Here is a 21172-nt window from a genome sequence, read left to right as displayed (position 1 = left end):
ATTGATGATAGATTGACAATTTGCATAACATTTCCATTGAGTTGTCATCAGGGGGGTGAAAATTTTATCAATTATTATAATGAATACCTCATTATACCAGTTTGAAATTAATTTATTAGTAAAATGTATATTAATTTGTGTAAATCGTTTTTAAGTGTTATACTTGTGGCAGCCCTACACTTAATCAAAAGTTGATCATAATTATTATAAGTGTTATTTCTTTAAACCACAGATAGTGTAAAAACGTACAGATTAAGAATTATTATTAGTCATTTATAAGAGTACTTTTTATTTGACATGTAATTGTTCGCTTCAAAAATATGTGTATTGTGTGGATATAAAAGTAAGTAAGTAAGTAACAGCCTGTAAATGTCCCACTGCAGGGCTAAGGCCCCCTCTCCCTTTTTGAGGAGAAGGTTAGGAGCTTATTCCACCACGCTGGTCCAATGCGGGTTGGTGAAATACACATGTGGCATAGTTTCAATGAAATTACACACGCAGTTTTCCTCACGATGTTTTCCTTCACGGAAAAGCACGAGATGAATTATAAACAGAAATTAAGCACATGAAAATTTCAGATGTGCTTGCCCGGGTTTGAACCCACGTTCATCGGTTAAGATTCACGCGTTCTAATCACTGGGCCATCTCGACTTTTTTTATGTGTGTGGATATAGTTGATAAGTAAATAAATACTCATAGTACAAAACATTTCTAGTCTTGTTCGTACAATCAATCAATTGATCGTCATTTATATATTACCTTTAGTGAAATTTTGAATAATTTAATATTGTACCTAAGCTTTTTTTCTCTCTTCTTATTGTAAAACAATTGTATTAAAACATTCATAAAAAACCATATTTGGTTTCCATATGATACTGACCATGAATATTTTTATTAGAACAACTGAATGTATCATAGACTTGCAAGTTATTTTTTATGGTTTGTTAATGAAATTAAAACTTTCACCATACACAAAATATAATTTTATTGATATATCCATGTTTAATAAATTGTATACATAACATCATCAAATATTATATTATAAACATATACATTTAGCTATATGTTACTTATTCAAACACAAATACAATATGAGATGTTATCCCCATTAATCATATGTATTAATTTAAAAACGTTTAGTCTCAACACTGTAATAATTTCCATTGGCATACAGATTTGATGGCTCTTTAAAGAAGCTCATAAACGTAAGTTTTATTTACATTCCCACATTAAAGCAACATTAATTCATAGAGTTTATTAGGCCTATTTACAAAGTGGAATACAAAGTTGGAATGCATTACTGTAGTACACAATTTAGCTTGCAATTGGTTTATCTTACAAAACGTTTAACACATTTAGGAACATCGATTCCTTCATTTATACGACTATAGAATATTTATATAAGTTCTAAAAAATAAATATATTATATTAAGCCATAAAATAAATAAATTGCACAATTAGAATTATAAAACTTTCAAAATATTAACCATTCCACCTATAAATGTATGTTGCAAGCTGTGCTTACAACATTTCATTTAAAATTTATTTCATTGACATGAATTGGATACGAAACTTTTTCTGCACCAAAAATTATGATAAGTTATGTAATTATGCTTTGAAAAAAATATCAAACATAGGAATGTCTATGATTACAATAAGAATATATATTTATATATATATATATATAAACAGAATACGGTGATCACAGAATATTAGTATTACCAACATTTAAGCTTAAATTCGTGCATTAAATAAGCTTTATGTCATTGACAAAGTATAAACATTGACAGCTTGAACTAGCAACATTGAATGCGATAAGGTTTATATGATAACAATCCATTAATCAAAGTCATTATTACATTAATATGACTTTAATCCACAAATATTTTAAACATTTATATGTGAATAATGACACTTAGAACATCGATGCACTTTCTACTATATAATTCGTATAATTGAATACAATTTAAAACATACTCTGCTTAACTATAGAGAAATTAATTTATTTAAAAATATAATTAGATTGATGTCAATTAATATTTTCCTAATATATTGATTAATTAAAGTAACAAACACCAATATGGGATCATTCTATTCTTTTTTTTTTCTTTTTTTTTTGGAACAGTTATTTCTTAGATATAAGGTAAAGTTTGAGAATTCCTTATCAATATACACCGGGTGGTAACAATCTCGATAAATTTATAATCTCTAAATTCATAAACAATTTATTCTATATTACATAATGTCATCAATTAGAAGTCATGTTCTATTATTTAAAAAAATAACACTATCATCAATTAAAACTTGGAAGGTACGTTATACAGTTAAATAACATTATCGGCAGAATACAAAATGGCGTTAATTTTTTAAACACCAATGGCAGCAACGCTTTAATCACTGAAAGGATCTAAACTTCCTTCTTTGATTTAAGCTTGCAATATGTATAATTAAAATATTAAAACATTGTCAAAATAAACATCAGCATTTAGAAACAATCATGTAGACGAAGCATTAATTTTCAAAATCAGTCTCATTCGCATAAGGAAGTGATCACAGTACACACACTGGAAACTCGTTGCAGAAAAAAGGGGCCTTGTCCCTCTCAACAGAACAATTATATTAGAGCACCTTGGTTGCTAACTTGCTATACTTAAATATGATATAAACTTGCAACAGACCGATTGATTCTTATAAAAATATCAAATGTCTGGAAAACACGGACCCAAGAAGACTAATTATATTAATTGGAAGTACACTTTGTATCACTATAAATAAAGTTGCTTTTATTTATATATATATGTATATATATTTAAAATTTTACTGCTATTTTAGTAATTATAGTAAAAAGGAAATGTTAAAAGCATAGACTAGATGTGAAGATCTGTGAAAATTTACAGACTCGTATGAATGTTTGTCACACTTCCAAAAATACATTTCTTTTAAAAATGGCAGTCCCACAATGTATTTCTTAAAAAATATTACAAAGTTGAGAATACAAAATAGTAATCGGTGTGGTCACTAGGCCGTTAGAGATACAGTCGGTTACGTAATTTAAGAAACAGATATGATTATAAATTCTCTCTTGTCATAATTTTCATAAACTGAAATTAAAATATAAATATAAAGCGATAATGACACATTATCTCGTGCCATCCGTCATCTGATGGCGGCGACACACTTTTTATATTTAATTATCTACTATATACATATAAATATTTTAGATGCTTTTATAACGGGTGGTCAAGCGAGGATTCTACAAAAAACGATTACGTAGGCGGGGGTACTCGATCGTCGTCGACCCGTCAGTCGAACGACGCAAGCTTGGAGAAATAATTTTCTCAGGGCGGTACATACGGGGCACCAGAGACATCAAATACACTATAAAATCACATCGAATGAGCTATGAAATAGAAGAATAATTGCACTCCTAACGCCTCGGTCTATCCAGCCGGATTACCGGGCCAAATTCGCGTATTCTGAATCTTATTCGTAACTGTCTCGAACCGGACGAGTCGTCGGGGTCTCTCTCGGCGAGACGGCGAGGCGCGCTCACAGGCGGGCGAGAGCACGCGGCCGCATCGCCGCCAGCTCGCGTCACGGGCGCGGCTCCACCAGGCGCTGCACCAGCACCGCCACCAGCACGGCCACCACCAGGAAGCCGGCAGCTATCAGCAGCGCGGTGTGGCGCGGAGACAGAGAGCGAGGGGCTCGTGAGCGACGCGGCCGGGCCGGCGCCGGGGCGGGAGGCACGGCCACGCGTGCCGTCGGCGACCACGCGCTGGCTAGGCCGCAGCGCACGGCACCCACGCGAACTTGGTATTCTGCGCCGTACTCCAGCTCTTCCAGCTGGTAGTGGGTTTCAGAACCGGAGTATATCTATAGATGTTAAAGTAGATTTTAAAATAAATAATGTAAGGGAATTTATGAGATTATATTTTCCAACTGGCGACTAAAACTAATCACCAAAAATTAATCATTTTGGACTGTAATTGAATTTAACTTGAGAATCACGCTGACTTTGCTTATTTAATTAGATATAAGGAACCAAAGAAAATATACTATGGAATAAACATAAGAGTTTAATATAAAAATAATAAAAAATCTAACTTCAATAACTTCACTTCAATTAGTTACAAATGTACCCAAAAAGTAACCGTTGGACAGCTGTGGACGTTGACATGGGCGAGTAAGGGGTTTACTTGCGTTTTTATATGTAAATAAATATCAGTGCTCAATAGGACCAGGGACTTCGGTAGAAATAACAAATATTATTTACCTCTTTGAAAATTGTGTCTTTGCCCCGTGCATACTGCAACACGTAGTCGGCGTCGTCGACCGCGTCCCAGGAGACGAGCGCGGCGCGCGGCGCGTGCAGCGCGACGGCGGGCGCGTGCGGCGCGGGCGGGGGCGCGGCCGCCGTGCGCGCCGCCACCGCGGGCCCCCACGCGCCGCGCCCGCCGCGCTCGTCGCTCGCTCGTATCCGAAACGAGTACGATGTCGCCTCTCGCAGCTTTTTCACCTTGCACGAGTGCGCCGATCCCCGATAGACTGGCCGGAATTCACGTGCGTCCGGGGGTCGCATTTCGACGCAATATTGCGCGCCCTGAACGCCGTCGTCCCACTCGAGACGCAGATGGTTGTGAGCAGCCTGCGCGCAACGGATTGTGGGTGGCGCGGGTGGCCGGGGTCGTGTCGCCGCACGAGCCTCCTCGGACCAATCGCCGAGGCCGAGCTCGTTGAGTGCCGCGACACGCACTCGATAAATAGTGTCGGGCGACAGCCCTTCTACGAGCCGTTCTGGCGTCGGCCCTTCTGTTTCGAAAGCGGTGTCGTCGATTTCAATCCGATAACGGAGAATCTCGGCTCCATGGTCGGCAGGAATTCGCCAGTGCAGACGCAGCGAGTCGACGGTGGCCTCGTGACGTAAACCGACGGGCGCGGCGGGCGGAGCGCGCGGAGTCAAAACGTCTTTTACGGGTGACCAGGCGCCGCGTCCCGCCGAGTTAGTTGCGCAAACGCGGAAGAAATAAGGTGTAAATGGTGTCAATTTCCCTATGTTACAGACGGTGTCCATGCCTCTATATACTTCCATAAAGGTATCGTCCACGTTAGTCGCGCTCATCTGTAAGCGGAAATCTAAGATGGGTGCACCATTATTTGGGGGAGCCGTCCATTCCACATGGGCACTACGCGAAGTCTCTAAAGTGACATTCGGCGCTTCAGGAGCATCAGGTGGCGCCGGTGCTGTCTTGAACCTCAACGCCGTTGAAGGTGGTCCGGCGCCTACCCTGTTACAAGCCGTTACCCACATGCGATATTCGCGACCTGGTAACAGTTCTCGTACTATACATTCGGATTCCAGGCCAACATGCACTAAGCGCACTAAGCCGTCTGTATCGGCAAGTTCAAGTCGATATTCAGTTAGCGGTGCTCCGCCGATACAGTCGGGCGTTCGCCAACGTACAGATACTAGCGTTGAGCGTGGCGCGCTCGCCATTTCAGGGGGACTACAAGCACTGGGACACGTGGCTTCAGTCACCACAGTCTCGCTGGACGACCACTCGCCCTCGCCGGCGACGTTCGAGCAGCGTACACGAGCGCGATACTGCGTGCCGGGTAGGAGCCGATCACAGTGCGCCTCGCGATCAGGACCTCTATATGCGCAGCTGTAGCCCTCGCCGCCGTCTATTTCTAAAGTGTAAGACTCGACGGTAGTGCCTCCGTCGTCCGTGGGAGGGTCCCACCTCAGTCGAAAAGCACGGGAATGGATCTTGCCGCGGGGGACAGGTCGGCCGGGTGGCCCAGGCCGCTCGGGCAATGTACGGTAGGTGACTTCCGATGACCAGGGTCCCATCCCATCGGCGGTTTCGCTTCTTAAACGGAAACGATAATCGCTAGCTCGACGAAGTCTATCGCAAACGTACTCACAGTCGGGACCCGAGTAGACTACTAAATATCCGTGGCCCTGCGATACGTCGTCCATTTGCAGGGTGAATTCTTCTTCTGCCTCACGTTTCCAAGCTAGAGAGAGAGTCGTGGACTCTGCAGTCGTCAGGACTGGTGGCGCGGGGGCGGGCGGCGGTGGCCCGGCAGTCCAGACCACAGTTTCTTCACTCCACTCGCCTCGCCCACATTCATTGACAGCAGCGATACGGAATCGATAACGTGTTTGTTGTTGTAGATTGTTCACTGTATGCTGGGGAGTTCGTGGACGCTTTAGTTCCGTGAATCCCTCGCCGGCATCCATCTCAAGAATAAAATGTGTTATTTTCGCTCCATTGTCGGCAACTGAGGACCATCTTAACAAGACAGATGTTCGCGTCCTTTGTTGGACACGTGCAGGATTTGGTCTGTCAGGAGGCGCAGGTGGTGCGCGAAAAGTAGCAGCTTCGCTCGCCGCACCTGTTATCTCGCCTGCTCGAATTTGTAAGCACACTGAATACTCACAGCCAGGCCTCAGATCTCGAACCCTTAAAATATAAAAATCAACCATTAATACATAACATTCAGAATATGTCTACTTAACAAAATCAGAACAAACTAGTAAGATACTAACCGACATGATAATGACGAGCCACTATATATAGCTTTATATCTGCCACGGTCACCCAATAAGAGATCGTAAGTAAGCTCGACGTTGGGAAGTGTAACGCCTTCAGGTAGTGGCGAGTTCCACTGCACGAGTGCACTAGTTGGGGTCATATCACTGACCTGGAAATAATATTAATTCAAAAAAATATTCTAAAAAAATATAAATAATTCAAGCTAATAATGCTCTTTTTTATGTCATATAATTGGCTCATTTTTAATTCTTATATATTTTTATTATTATTATTTTTGTGTGATTCTAATTATTAATGTATATTATGTAATGTTATGTTTAATTATCATGTACCAAAAGTATGGGCCTTGTTGTCTAAAGAATAAAGATATTATTATTATTAATAAACATTTTAATAAGGATGTTAATAAAAAATAATTGGTTTTGATTACTTGAAACCCTAAATGTTATTTATTAGCAAGCATAAATTAAAATATACCTGAGGTGTACGTGTGGCTGACAGCAAGTCAAGTAATGCTTGAGTATCGTTGTCGTCGTCGCCCTGCACAGACGCTCCCGCCGACGAACCTTCACCCTCGGACCATGCGCCGGAAGATGCACCGCCACTGCCACCGCTACGGCCATTTAACTCCTTCCGAGGTGATAGCGAAGGTGTACTGGCACCAGAGTTTACCTCTATACAAATATTTTTATTGTGTTACAATTAATTTCATATTTTAAATTTAAATTTAAAACAATATATTATTATAAAAATAATAAAATATATTTTAATAACAGGGTTCAAAAGGAGTTCCAAGCGAAAAATTATCCCAGTAGGAATTTTTTTATTTTTTTTATTTTATAGGTAGGCGGACGAGCATATGGGCCACCTGATGGTAAGTGGTCACCAACACCCATAGAAATTGGCATTCTAAGAAATGTTAACCATCGCTTACATCGCCAAAGCGCCACCAACCTTGGGAACTAAGATGTTATATCCCATGTGCCTGTAATTACACTGGCTCACTCACCCTTCAAACCGGAACACAAAAATACCAAGTACTGCTGTTTTGCGGCAGAATATATGATGAGTGGGTGGTACCTACCCGGACAAGCTTGCTCAAAGCCCTACCACCAGTAGAGTAGTAATTATGATTAAAAATACATTTGCTCACTTCATTAAAAAAAGGTAAAATAAGAATATATTTAATAAAGCTATTAGAAGCAAAACATTTAAATTTAATGCACTCAATAAATATAAATTTGTATGTCAATATAAAACTTAAATAACATATCTTACCCATGCCATTATTCCTGTTAGTATGTTTACGTTCTAATTTTTGCTTTAGTTTCGAGTATTGACGCTGGGTTCGTTCATCTTTTTGGTACACCGGTGGAGGTGGTGAATGTTGCATATGGTGTGGTGGCACAGGGTGAAAATGAGCTGGGTATCCTCCACCATAATAATGTTGTGGACCACCTGCACCGTTCGTGGGGCCCTAGAATATTAAATAATACAAACTTGTTATCATACAATAAATTTAAACATACTGTAGTTTAAGCTTGCACAAAATATTAACATATACCATATTACATTTAATAATATTTATTGATCACTCACTGTACCTTAAAGGTATCTTTTGAAGAATTTTCTTCCATACTATGTTTAGAACCACTCATTTTATTTACTAAACTTATATTTATTACCAACTTTACACACAACCAACATATCAACAATATACACGTCACTAGCCACGTCCACGAACTCGACTGATAACGTTCCTATGCAATACAATCATAAGGTGATTTTTATACGGCTATGATAAAAAGTCTCCGACACGTAAGAAATAAAGACACACAAAATAGTCGAGTAATTTTATATTTTCAAGTAGTACACGTGTACTCATTCGAATTTACAGAAAAAGCAAAACAATCGATAAGTCGACGGAAATCGTTTGCATAGGTGTCGAATAATACTTTGTACAATTCAGACGCAATTTTTTACATTATTTGAAATTCCAATTTTATATTGATTTGTTTTTTCGACAAATAAACATCGGTAATACTGTACTAAATATATATTTTTACTTCGTTTTTAAAATTGACAAACCATTGGATTGAATAAAGGTACACACAATTATTTTAAAACGAATCACATTATTTATGCATTCATCAGTTATTAGTTTTTCTAATATCTTATCATTTCAAAATAATGAAATAAATAATAATTAATAACCAAAAATGCGTCATCCGCACTTTAATAATATTTATACTGATACTGACACTATGAAATGTCAGTGTGTACGTGTTTGTCAAAGTGACATTATTGTAGTGTTCACGAAACCGTTTACAATCAAAATATTTAACCGATCGCCTACTATAACAAACTATCGTGTAATAATAATTAAGGGAATATATCTAAAAAAATGTAGCGATGTGTGGTACAGAGCAATGAAAGTAAAATATTTCATAATAAATATTATAATATTTAAAAATAATTTACGTTTTTCACCTTTACATAAATTAATGGATTATTAAAAAAAACCTTCGAACCACTTAGAATAGATCGCTATTTTCAAAATTATAATTTATACGATTAAAAATAGCCAACCCTCAAGTAATAGTAAAAACAGACACTTACATAGTGATGCGGTGGTTGATGATGTGGTGGTGGTTGATGGTGGGGCTGCTGATGATGAGGGGGCTGGTGGTGCGGTCCGTGATGTGGATGCGGCGGCGCGTGATGGGCCACTAAATAGTGTCGCATGCCCTCATCCAATACTGGTGGCAACATAGGTGGCATCATCGTCGCTGAGGTGACAACTGGCATACCACCTAAAATATAATGAAATATTGAACTAAATATATAAATATTTGTAATAATTAGCAACGCAACGGACAAGCAAATGGGCCACCTGATGGTAAGTTGTCACCACCGCCCATAGACATTTTGGAGGTAAGAAATAATTACCATTCTTACTAATGTGACCACATAATTCAGAATTATAGTTTTTAATTACCATGTCCGTCTTGAATATATTTGCAATTGATTTAAAACGAATGAAAAAAAAACCAGTTTGATTTATAAACGGCCACTAATACTGACATCAGCGTCGCGTCAGCCGTTCCGCTTCGTAACACAGTGCATTATGAATGAACTTGTTTTGGGCATTCGCAGAAACCGCTTTTTATGGATTATTCGCTTTAAGCTTGTGGTTTTGAATAATTTTCGAATAAGCTTGCCACACAACCCGACCGCAAAGGTTTAAGAAATTTACAAGAATTCCGAAATAACCTTGATACTCTTATTTTATGCAAGTAAAAGGGCCTCTTTACTTGTCAGTCATAATTCCTTTGTTTCTCGAGTTTTGTAATTACCTAATTGCTCAATTTTGTAATAATAGAGTTGTTTGATAGGTAATTTACATTTCTTGTTGATCTGACAGTTTTGGTTTTTGTTAGCTGGATCGAACATCCTAGATGTTTACAAAACATTATTTCACCACAACTAGATTACAATTATTGTTATAAATGACTTGAATATAAGAGTACAATCTCTAATAACGTCTGTTACAGAAGAAAACTAATAAGAAACGAAAGTGTGGTCCTTCACTCCATAGACTGACTTTTATAGACGCGTATAGGGTTCAATATATTCAAGATGGTATGGCAGACAAAATCGTCAGGAGTCATTCCCCTCTTGGTTCAATAGCATCACATCCATCCAAATTTATGTTTTACCAAAATTTCTTCAATGTTAAAGCTTTGTATTTTAATAAAATACAATATCGACATGAAAATGGTAACATTAGAGATACGTTACAATATTTAAATACAAAACGTTTATTTAAAAAACAGTTGCTCATCAATGTCATATAATTTAAATTAGATTATTTTACGTTAATATAGGTACATTTAAAAAAGATACAATTTTTTCGGTCGTTTTCTGTTTCGTTTTTTGCGAGACGAGAGGGTTGTCTAAGGGAATCTTAATAATATTACAACGTAAAGTATGCATTAACTATTTCATACACCTTTAATTACATACCATAGTCGGTGTGCACGGCGCACACGTGCGCATGTTGAGGGTGCTGCTGGGGATGCGTGCATATTTCAGACGGTACGTAGTATGCCTCCGACGGGTAGTACTCGCCGTAGTAGCCGTCGGGCACACCACCCCCGCCTCCCTCCGCCACTCCCACACCCACCATTGCAGCGTCTAGCAGCGCATCGCACGCTGCCGCCCGCGACGCATCCGTGGCGACCGCGGCTCCGTCGTGCGTTTGTCAAACTGAAACAAAGTTCATAAACATTAAAACTACATTTAATACTGTAACTGCGCCAAGCCTGCGAATATGAGTTATTTATGCTATTAGTAAGTATAAATTTAAACATAAACAACGTTTTAAATTTATATTTCATACGATAGTCATAGTCGCTGTCAGCTCTGCCATTATACTTTTCTTAGACAAATAGCAAACATTAAAATAATATGTTCCTTAGAATTACAATATAAGTCGGAAGGGTTATTTTCTTCTTCAGCTTAGAGTCAGAAGCCATGAGAAAGCCCTTAGAAGTTGCATCAGACAACATTATATTATAATACAACAGTGTCAAACTTTATTAAGCATATAAATATGCTAGTAACTGAATAAGAAAAGCAAAAACTCAATACGGTTATAACACACTGTTTAATATATTTAAACAAATTAAATAAAATTTATTGAAATAATAATAAAGTAATCTTAATATAATCTTATTCTACATAATGTAAGGAAAATTACTACAATGTCTGATCCAGGACTATTATGTTACCAGCGACAAGTGTCACTAACCGTTATGGTCTAATATGTTTGATACATTATCTCTGAGAAAATCGATCATGAAATATAAGTATGCTCCACTTACTTATTTCCTCGCGTCTCGTATTGCCTAACAGAAATCAGCAATGCGGGCTTGGCCATATTATTTTTCTAACAATTTACGTAACATTTATCACATATGGGTAAAATAACTACATAGTTATTGATAAATAATATTGGAGCAATACTTTTACCTGTCATTCATGAAAATATTTTAAGTACCGTGTAGTTCAACGTCAAAACTTATATGCAAATAGGTAAAGCACTCATTCGATAAAGAGATCTTATTAGTAGCTTTTAATTTCCTTAATGGTATTTGCTTCTACTGCTAGCTCATGATTGTAAATTGGTGTATTGGTATAAATAAAAACTTAACACTTGACAATACTAAGCGCATTGTATTAATTTTATATAAAGGAATATTATATAAACAAAAGCTAAAATTGTTCTGTTACACCATTTAGTTAATAGTATGTACGATAAACATTTTTAAAGATTTTATGACAAGTGTGTATTTTTAATTTTATATATTTAATCCCATTAACCGTCTCAACGGCAATAGTGCAGCGCAGTTGCACAAGAATCTTCGTCAAATCGATATCAACATCCGCGTGAGCGCATCGTGACGGCATTTGCCTTTTAAATGGGGTGCTGTCATGGCGCCTCACGAGTTCTGCGTGGATGCGCCCGTTATCTGTGTCAGTGATTGTGGTTTAGAACACCTTGTCGACGAGAATTCGCCACTCATGTTAGCTCGTATTGAAAATGCTTTCAACATTCACATACTCTATAGAGCCAAACTCTAAAGTATTTTTAATAGACTATTGGGTATGGAATATAAACTAGAAATAATGGCCTATAAACATTATCATATTGTAATATTTATAAACAAATTTCTAAAATATCTGGGTGGGATATACCGAGATGGTTTGACGTCATAAAAAATAGCATGTGTTTGTTGATTTGTTAAATGCAGAGCGCATTTAACAAATAGAATCGCATTTAGAATCATTTAATGTTGGGAAATCCATATTGTGCAAAAGGTTAAATTGATATACAGCATTATTATCACAGAAGGTACTGTAGCATATTTACCTTCTTATCTGAAGATTTAACAAATAGTTACAAAAAGTCGATAAGAGTGAGACGGTCAATAAGACTTTATTTATCTAATAGCAATTCGCTTCGACTTAACGCGTTAGGGAAAATAGCATATTTATGTTTTTATGATCGTTGATGTAATAAGTCATTTAAAATAGACTGATATCTTTGAAAAAAAATTAACGTCGAAAGATTTGGAAAAAAAATCCGTTGCTGCTATTTTAATACATATTCCGTTTTAAAAATGATACTCCAAGTTACACAAAGAACATTAGTTACTCAATAAAATAATTTAAATTTATCAACTATAATTTAATTGTCTATATTAAAAGAAAGTTGAAAATTACCCGAAGTGAGGTTAAAATATTGAATTATAATATTAATTATATTGATGGAATATGAAAGCGAAACCTTCGCCGATGCTGCTTTATTTGATTATATTATTTTATAAGCAATTTACAGAAATATGAAGCGGTCTTTAAGAGCAAAGTAATAACTTCGAACGTGGGGAACTCCCCTTGTAACTCGAAACCATTTGTTGATAACTATATAGCTCGTGTTGTGCTCATAACATTCTCGGAATTTGTATGGATATACTTCAGTAGTAATATTTAGAGAGATACTTTGAAATAAATATTTTCAAGTGATAATCTTTGTAATTCTATTGTTAAAAATATTATATATTAAAGTAAAATGTTAATTACAAATTGTATTTTCATAATATTCATAAGTGTACTTAAACTATGTATATAAACTTTTAAAATTAAAAATACGCATTCAAACCATCATATTTATTTAAATTAATTATGTACAATTTAATATTCACAATGTATATCTTATTTAATCAAATACCAAAAGGATTGACGTCATTATTTCTTAAAGAGCATATTTGTAAAGGTATTCGGTTTGTTACAATGTAATGCATAAAGAATATAAGTGTTCTCAAGACTATCATTCATCGCTCTCGATCATATTCAATTGAATAAACGAGGAGGTGGCGACTGCTTGCGTTCGCGCCGGATTTTATACACGTTGTTATGTAAATAGGAGGAGGGCCCTTCGGAATCGTAATTAGGGGTACACTTTTAAAAAAAAACCCTCATCACTTTAATATGTGTCAAATATTTCATGTACATTTATTTTATTTATTACAATTAGTTTCCAATTAAGCCGAAGTTAAAAAAAATATAATATGTTATATGTAAAAATATATTAAATTATATGTCTTTATCAATATAGTTAATGTGATTGTTGTTTTTTTTTATAATATATTGCAAGAAGTTTGTCTGAAAATGGGCCATCTAATAGAAGTGAATCACACCGTCTAGTCTATGCGCGCCAACCTTGGAATCTAAGATGTTACGATCCTTGTGCCTGTAATTACACTGGCTCACTTATCCTTTAAGCCGGAACACCGCAGTACAAAGGATTGACGTTTGGCGTTAGAATAACTGTTGAGTGGGTGGTACCTACTACTGAGCTTTACTATAAGTACCTAAAGATTTATTTCCGTTTACTACCTCTTTATGGCATAATTAAAAAAGAAAATATGACGACAAAAGGAAAACCCTGGTAAAGTTATCTGTATCCAAATATTCACACTACCTAAATCGTGGGCTTAACTTTGAATTTAAGTCGTCCATTCACTTAAATTATGAAAGTATTTGTTATAGAAGAATTTTAAAAGATTATAATCTTCGTGGTGTAGATATATCTTGATATCGATTTCAACTAATATTTCCACCTATTTATTTGGTATTTGACAATGAAAGTTGAACACCAATTTCTCTCTTTCTGTCATCATTGATTTGACATTCAAAAGAAGACGACACAACCTTGTAGAATAATTTTGAAGGTGATTACTTAAGTAATCACCTTCTAAATTATTATTATTAGACATGTATTGGTACTGCCGATAGATCGTTTCTTGGCTGTCCGGTAAATATAGTCTAATTTGTAGCCATACATATTAGTTATTTCAGCTACTTATTATATATAAAGACATTTTAAAATTTATTTAGTAATTCCTGATCCCTATAAACACCGAAACAGAACCGGTATGCGGGTATTTCCAAATGTCGAGAAGTGCAAAAGGAAATCATCTGAACGCGTCGTTTGAGACGTTCCGAGAATTAATTTACATAGCAAATGTGAGGATTGAACGAACTGGCCTACTGCACGATACGCCGAAACGAATACCGGCTCTGGGCTCTATAGAAAAAAGGATGTTGCAAAACAACGATAATATATTTAACGGTTGGTTACTCTAATAGCTATCTATTTCCTCAATGATTAAGGATTTGTGCCCCCTATGCTTTAGAAACAGTGTTAAATTAGTTTATTGTGTAATATAAAGAATGAAATAAAATTAAACTTAACTAATAATTAGTCTTTTATAATAATTTTAATATCAAACATCCCAGCCGTTAAAAAGATTACTGTAATTAAACACGTATCCACTCACAGACATCAGATAATTTTATAGTAATTTGGCCAATCGTTTTTTTTGAATACAGATGTTACCAGCGAGTTCTGTCTTTTGTGAACATTTATTGTATTTGTGAATTGCACCAAGTTTGGATGATAGGAGGTATGGTAGAAAGCCTTTTTGTTTTGTACCTTTGCATAATTTGTAAAATTAATGAAATAAAAATTAATATAATTTTAATTCTCGCTTGCTACTCGCAAACAAAGTACACTGAAAATTATTTTTTATTCCTCTGTTTGGATTTTTTATGTAGAATTTGAAAAACAAACTGCGAAACAATATACAAATAAAATAATTTAAATCAAGTCAAGAGTGAATAGGCATCTTCTAGGCAAGCAAGCTCCACCTCATACCTATCTTCATTTTCCATCAAGTGTGATAACAATCAAGCGCTAGCCTATACATTAAAAAAAAAACTAAAACTCGAATTGTATAATGTGGTACAAATCATAAAAGTTTTTGTGTACGCTAATATTTGGCTTAAACTTATAGTTTCATCTGCCGGCATCGAAGAATACGTTCCATACGAGTGTTAAGAAACATTATACACGAACAAGCTACCGTGCTTCATGAAGCGTGACTTATTTCGTTACAAGCTCCATGTATCACTGACAAAAGAAATGATGACAGATAGTATTTTAGTTATATTTTTTTTTTTTATAGACTAGGAAGGTGGACGAGTATATGGGCCACCTGATGGTAAGTGGTCACCAAACGCCCTTAGACATTGGCATTGTAAGAAATGTCAACCATCGCTTACAGCCAATGCGCCACCAACCTTGGGAACTAAGATTTTATGCCCCTTGTGCCTGTAATTACACTGGCTCACTCACCCTTCAAACCGGAACACAACAATATCAAGTATTGCTGTTTTGCGGTAGAATATCTGATGAGTGGGTGGTACCTACCCAGACGAGCTTGCACAAATACATCTGTATAAACCTGATCAATATAGAAGGGTAAAATTACTATCAAAAATAGCGACACATTAATGGTATTTCAGGTTATTTATATTTAAATAATTTTCTTTTTTACTACAAAGGCACTTACGACCATGTTACGGAAAAAAATACTAAAAAAAATATATTGGCGATAAATATTTTGTGTACTAGATGAATAATAATAATGCCCTCCAGACCGATTTTGGCCACGGCGGCCAATCTCAAGAGAGATTAGCCCAATGCGCGGGAGATAATATAGAGCACAAGTGTGTGCGCAAACACAGGTGCACTCTATTTTCCCTAACTTTCATAATCGGATTGGACGGCAATCCGACACGACCGGAAGAAGTTCACGCGCAGGACCAACGGCTTTACGTGCTTCCCGAGGCACGAGAGTGTACACACTTCCAACATCCAGACTCCGGGCTGCCATTGAGAATTTTCAGATAGAAAAACCCAATAACTTTTTATTGGCCCGACCTGGGAATTGAACCCAGGATCTCCGAATCTGCGGCCTTACATCAAACCACTAGACCAACGAGGTAGTCAAATAATAAGTAATGTATAGATGTTTATGTATACTAATATCATTAACACCAACGGCTAAATCACTGAACAAATTTTGATGAATTTTGGAATTAAGCAAGCTTGAACACCAAGGTTACTTTTTATACTTACCACTGCCCCCACCCTTCTAAAACGCGGACAAAAACTAGTTCAAAATAACTTGTTACTTGCGCTAGATTGAAAAAATGCTATGTTATTTTGTAGATAAAGTTCCCTATGTCGTCATCGTTCATGGAAAAAAGCATGATGAAATATTAATATAATTTTAAATTGAATTCTGCAGTTTTATTAATAATATTCTCTATACTACTTTTATAAATATTTGATACACCAACGTCAAATTTAGTAATATGTTTTCAAATATTTATGTACGTTTGTAAGAAAATTTATATTTTTACTTTAGTTGATGTTGGTACCTACGATAAATTATATAATGTGAAAAAATGGAATATTTAACGAAATCTAGTTAAATTAATTTATATCTCTAATATTTTCATCTTCACAGACTTTTGTCCTTCGCCTTTTTTTCTTTTGTTTGTTTGATTTTTTTATAGCTATAACAAACTTATGATTAGTTTAAGGAGACAAGATCTTTGCCCAACTCTTGTATATTTACGGGCTAACTTCTGATTCTAAAGTTTTAATAGATCTATGTTCTGCAATCAGGTTGAATCTCATTTATATATACTTCATTAACATCACCCAAGCCAACACTACTGGACATAGATAGGTCTTTCCCGAAAATCCTAAGCTCCCGGTTCTAATGCACTTATCTTAATTTGAAATTTTATTTTACTTAAGTACTGTAAACTATTGTCCAGACGTGATGACAGAATGATCTTATATCTAGATCAATGGATAATAATCATTGCCTTTTAGTGCAAAAGGTCGTACTTATTAAAAGTTACGCGTAGTGTTCAGAAGGTATACATACCCACTGATTATTTCCTTATGTCTCATGAATAATATATAATAAATATAATTTCTGGCTTTGATATTTCCATCATAACTCTTTCGAACCCCTAAATTAAAAAAAAAAAACAGTAATATGTTGCATATTGACTCGCAAGTTTAATAGCTGTAAGAACGGCACGTAATTGGTAAATGTCAAGTACTTAAAAAAGAAATTTTAACCTCAAAGATGCACCACGTTCTGGCCAACCAGTTCAAGGAAGAACGATTAAACCAAATTTTCAATTAGCGAGCGATTAACAATGTTCGACGAATTATCAAACGACAAGGGAACTGGCAAAGAAACCTTAATGTATATGCTTCCCGATATGCTATGCGCAGAGTTTCGTTCAAATTTCAGATGCAGAATTGAGAGCTTGGATAGGTGCTTGTAGTAGGTGGTAAATTGCTCGTTGATTGTTGGAAAGAAATCGTAAAGAACAAGGGAGAATTAATCATTAATGAAACAGTTATTAAATTAATTAAAAAACAGCGAGTACTTAGTTGCTAACCCAATATTAGGTCTATTTTTGTTCAATCTGCCATTTAAGTTGTCAGTAACTCTATGATGTTTAGTCCATAATAATGTCGTAGTTAGTATCGCTGCACGGTCCGTCTGGTCGGGTTCAGCAGACGAGAACATCACATCAGCTATCCATAGCTATTCTGATGTGTCCTCTAAATGACTTACAATGTTATATTATCTAATTTCCATGTCAGCCACGGTTATGACTTTTCTATATATTTTATATACATTGCTTAGTGCAATCTCAGCTATTTCAATGAATGAACTAAGTTTTTTTTTTATTGTTGTTTTTGAAAAACAAATTTGAAAGTAACATTCATTAACAGTAATCAATATATTTTTATATTAATTATGAACGATACAAAAATTGAGCGTGGGCGGAGCCCCTAGTACAACGTGGGCAGTCGCCCACCTCATGACGTATTTATCTAAAAAAAAAATTCTTATTTTATATCAGACGCGTACATTCTATTACAAATATAAGTCAGAATAGATAAAACTATTAGGGTGGAATGTTCCAAGACATTCTCCGCCCAATCAAACCTTATTGATTGAGCGATTATAAATAAAGGTATTGTTAAATATTATAATGAAAGTTATAAAGTCTCTATAGTAAATTAAACTATAATTCGATTTTGTTGTTTATAACTCTAAAGGTTTCACTTTTATTAAAAAACAGTTTTAAAAAACACCACATAATTTTTACGTCTTATCCATTCAGGCGTAAAAGTACTGCGTACTTAAACCGGAAATGGCGTACACTTGAACTGTGGATGGCCTATTCCTGGCTCGGGGCCAATGCGTTGCGGCTCGACGGATTGTATTAGTTAAGATAAAACTGCTTTTAGTTGGGGCTCCATCACCCTCTAAGCTTTTATTTGATACCGGAAACATGTGAACACAAGCTATAAAATAATAATAGTATTTGAAAAATTAGGTATACTTTATATTCAATCGTAATTACATTTATTTTCCACGACATACTTTTTTATTATCACCGGATAATTGTTCAGTTAATTTACAGATACAAGTTTTGCGATAACGATTTAGATAACGCATAACTGTAAAGAATGCACCAGAAATAATTGCACCGAATGTTTCTTTTAAAATGTATCCTTGGAAAAGATTCTTGATAGAATATATTCATACCAAGTCTATGTATATTTTACGACCTAAAAATGTCTGTATATTTTCACATTTAACACCAACTGAGGGAAGGCCAACGAGATAATAATTGCGAGAGGAGACTGGGCTGTAAATAGCAAGGCCACAGATATTTAATTGCTATTTTGGACACATTGGATTTCCGTCAGATATTTCATTACATTCAGAATATAATTGACATTGCTCATTATAATAAAAATTAACTGATATATTCCTAGTCTACCTTTTATTTGGATGCGAAGTTTTTTTAAGATTGTTACGACGTAATATTATCAATTTTATACATTTCAGTATAGTTTTAGGATTTTTTTTTTATTTGAATAAATAACAATATTATCGTTAGTTTATTGTAAAACATATGTATATCAAGTATAAGCTATAAAATCTAAATACTCTGTAAACATGATAGAGCCGCTCCAACGATGCATCTACGAGTGTGACCTAATTTGCTTTGATAAATTTGTTTTATTAAGCAAAATATTAGGCAATGTTGATAGCAGGGAATTTAATTTAAAAGCGCTTTGCTATGATCACTACAAAATAAATTAACACTACCTAGATTTTACAATATCAAAAAATACTACTAAAATAATAAATAAATTTGATTTTATCATACTTATTAACAAAGCGTGAACTGTAATTTTTATTTATTTCATAATCATATAAAAGGAAATGGTATGTTTTAACGATTCACATTTTAATCGACAACTAAAAAAATTTGCCGTCGCTGGAATTTAAATATGTTTCTGATAAAAATAATACGTTTACAAAGCGACAAATAATAAGTAAACATAACCAAGTATTTTTTTAAAGCTATTTTAATCATTTAGGCATATAACGTTCTCGTTCTAGCGTTATTTAATTTTATCATATAAAAATTTTATGCAATCGTGTAAAATATTGTCGGAATATATATAAACAATGAAAATAATTACGTTTTAGCCTTTTATTAATAGGCAGGTTATAAATTAATTATTGTTTTTAAATACCTTTTTAATATCCGATTTGATTGTTAAAACCATTCAATTAATTGTAAGTTCCTCTCTATTATTTTACTAAAACGTGATATAATAATGTCATTATCATGTAATAAAAGGTAATGTAAACGTCGCGGAAAATATAATACCTATATAGGTAGAAACGTCGCAGGAAATGCCGGCCGAGTAATTCAATGTGTTATTATTCGCAATGTGCTATTTACTCGCAATTATTTCATAACAATTCCTCTAATACCAGCTGCTCTGATAACGGTTTGATAATATCGACATTCAAGCTGACGACTAGTTAGGTGCATGGATTGCATACGAGTATAGAATAAACAAGATAAGGCAGTGTTGTATATTTAGAAGTTCGGGATACCGTAGATAATTTCTGCATGCGATATAAATACTAATAGCAACACTTATCATTCGTTCAGACATATGAATCACTTATACCTACTACAACATTAACAAACAATAGGGAACATTTATATTTTAAATTCAAAACGCAGTAACGGTCCCGTCAAGGTTCCAAAAATTTTCAATACTAATGAAATACCTTTATCAATTATTTATGTGTGACTAAAATCCAATTTTAATGTTTTTTTAAACATATACTTACATTAAAGCATTAAATAAATACAAATTAAAAATAGTTACTGTAAAAATAGTGACCGCGTAGAATGGTGGCAAAGGATGCTAACAGCATTTCCCCTTTGAATCACCTGGGCGAAAAATGATGATTTATGAAAATATTAATATTGTTACTAAGTATGCATAGTTGCATATATATTTTTTATAATAATTTATATTTTTAATAATAATTATGTACTATTTTCAAATTTGATTTCATTACAATAATTTCAAATACAACGAATAATAAAATACGTATTTAAAAAATTAAATATTTCGTCAAACGTAATCGCTACCACTAAGCCGGTTAAAGGCGAATTGCAAATGCCATTAACGTCGAATTAATTTGCTTAGCACATATTTGGATCGAGTTATCGGTTTTTACGATAACACGTTCCTACCGTGTTTAAACTACAGT

General features: G+C 35.0%; 1 protein-coding gene across 2 annotated transcripts in view; it reads right to left on the bottom strand.

Moving 5' to 3' along the window:
• Positions 1–968: 968 nt before the first annotated feature.
• LOC126781350 (fibronectin type-III domain-containing protein 3a) overlaps positions 969–21172 on the bottom strand; it is a 41752-nt gene continuing 21548 nt past the window's right edge. Inside the window, exons 2-8 of one of the 2 annotated variants that reach the window (XM_050506297.1) lie at positions 10590–10832; positions 9183–9376; positions 7842–8040; positions 7041–7237; positions 6557–6711; positions 4277–6470; positions 969–3876 (exon numbers count right to left, since the gene is read on the bottom strand). In XM_050506297.1, coding sequence (XP_050362254.1) covers positions 3595–3876; positions 4277–6470; positions 6557–6711; positions 7041–7237; positions 7842–8040; positions 9183–9376; positions 10590–10752 — 3384 coding nt within the window. In that variant the 5' untranslated portion in view covers positions 10753–10832 and the 3' untranslated portion in view covers positions 969–3594. Of the gene's footprint in view, positions 3877–4276; positions 6471–6556; positions 6712–7040; positions 7238–7841; positions 8041–8167; positions 8523–9182; positions 9377–10589; positions 10833–21172 lie in introns of those variants that run through there. The other variant, XM_050506298.1, reaches the window with a different exon arrangement.

The sequence above is a fragment of the Nymphalis io genome, chromosome 3, assembly GCF_905147045.1.
Source record: "Nymphalis io chromosome 3, ilAglIoxx1.1, whole genome shotgun sequence".
In the NCBI taxonomy this organism is placed as follows: domain Eukaryota; kingdom Metazoa; phylum Arthropoda; class Insecta; order Lepidoptera; family Nymphalidae; genus Nymphalis; species Nymphalis io.
This window is presented reverse-complemented; position numbering and strand designations above follow the sequence as displayed.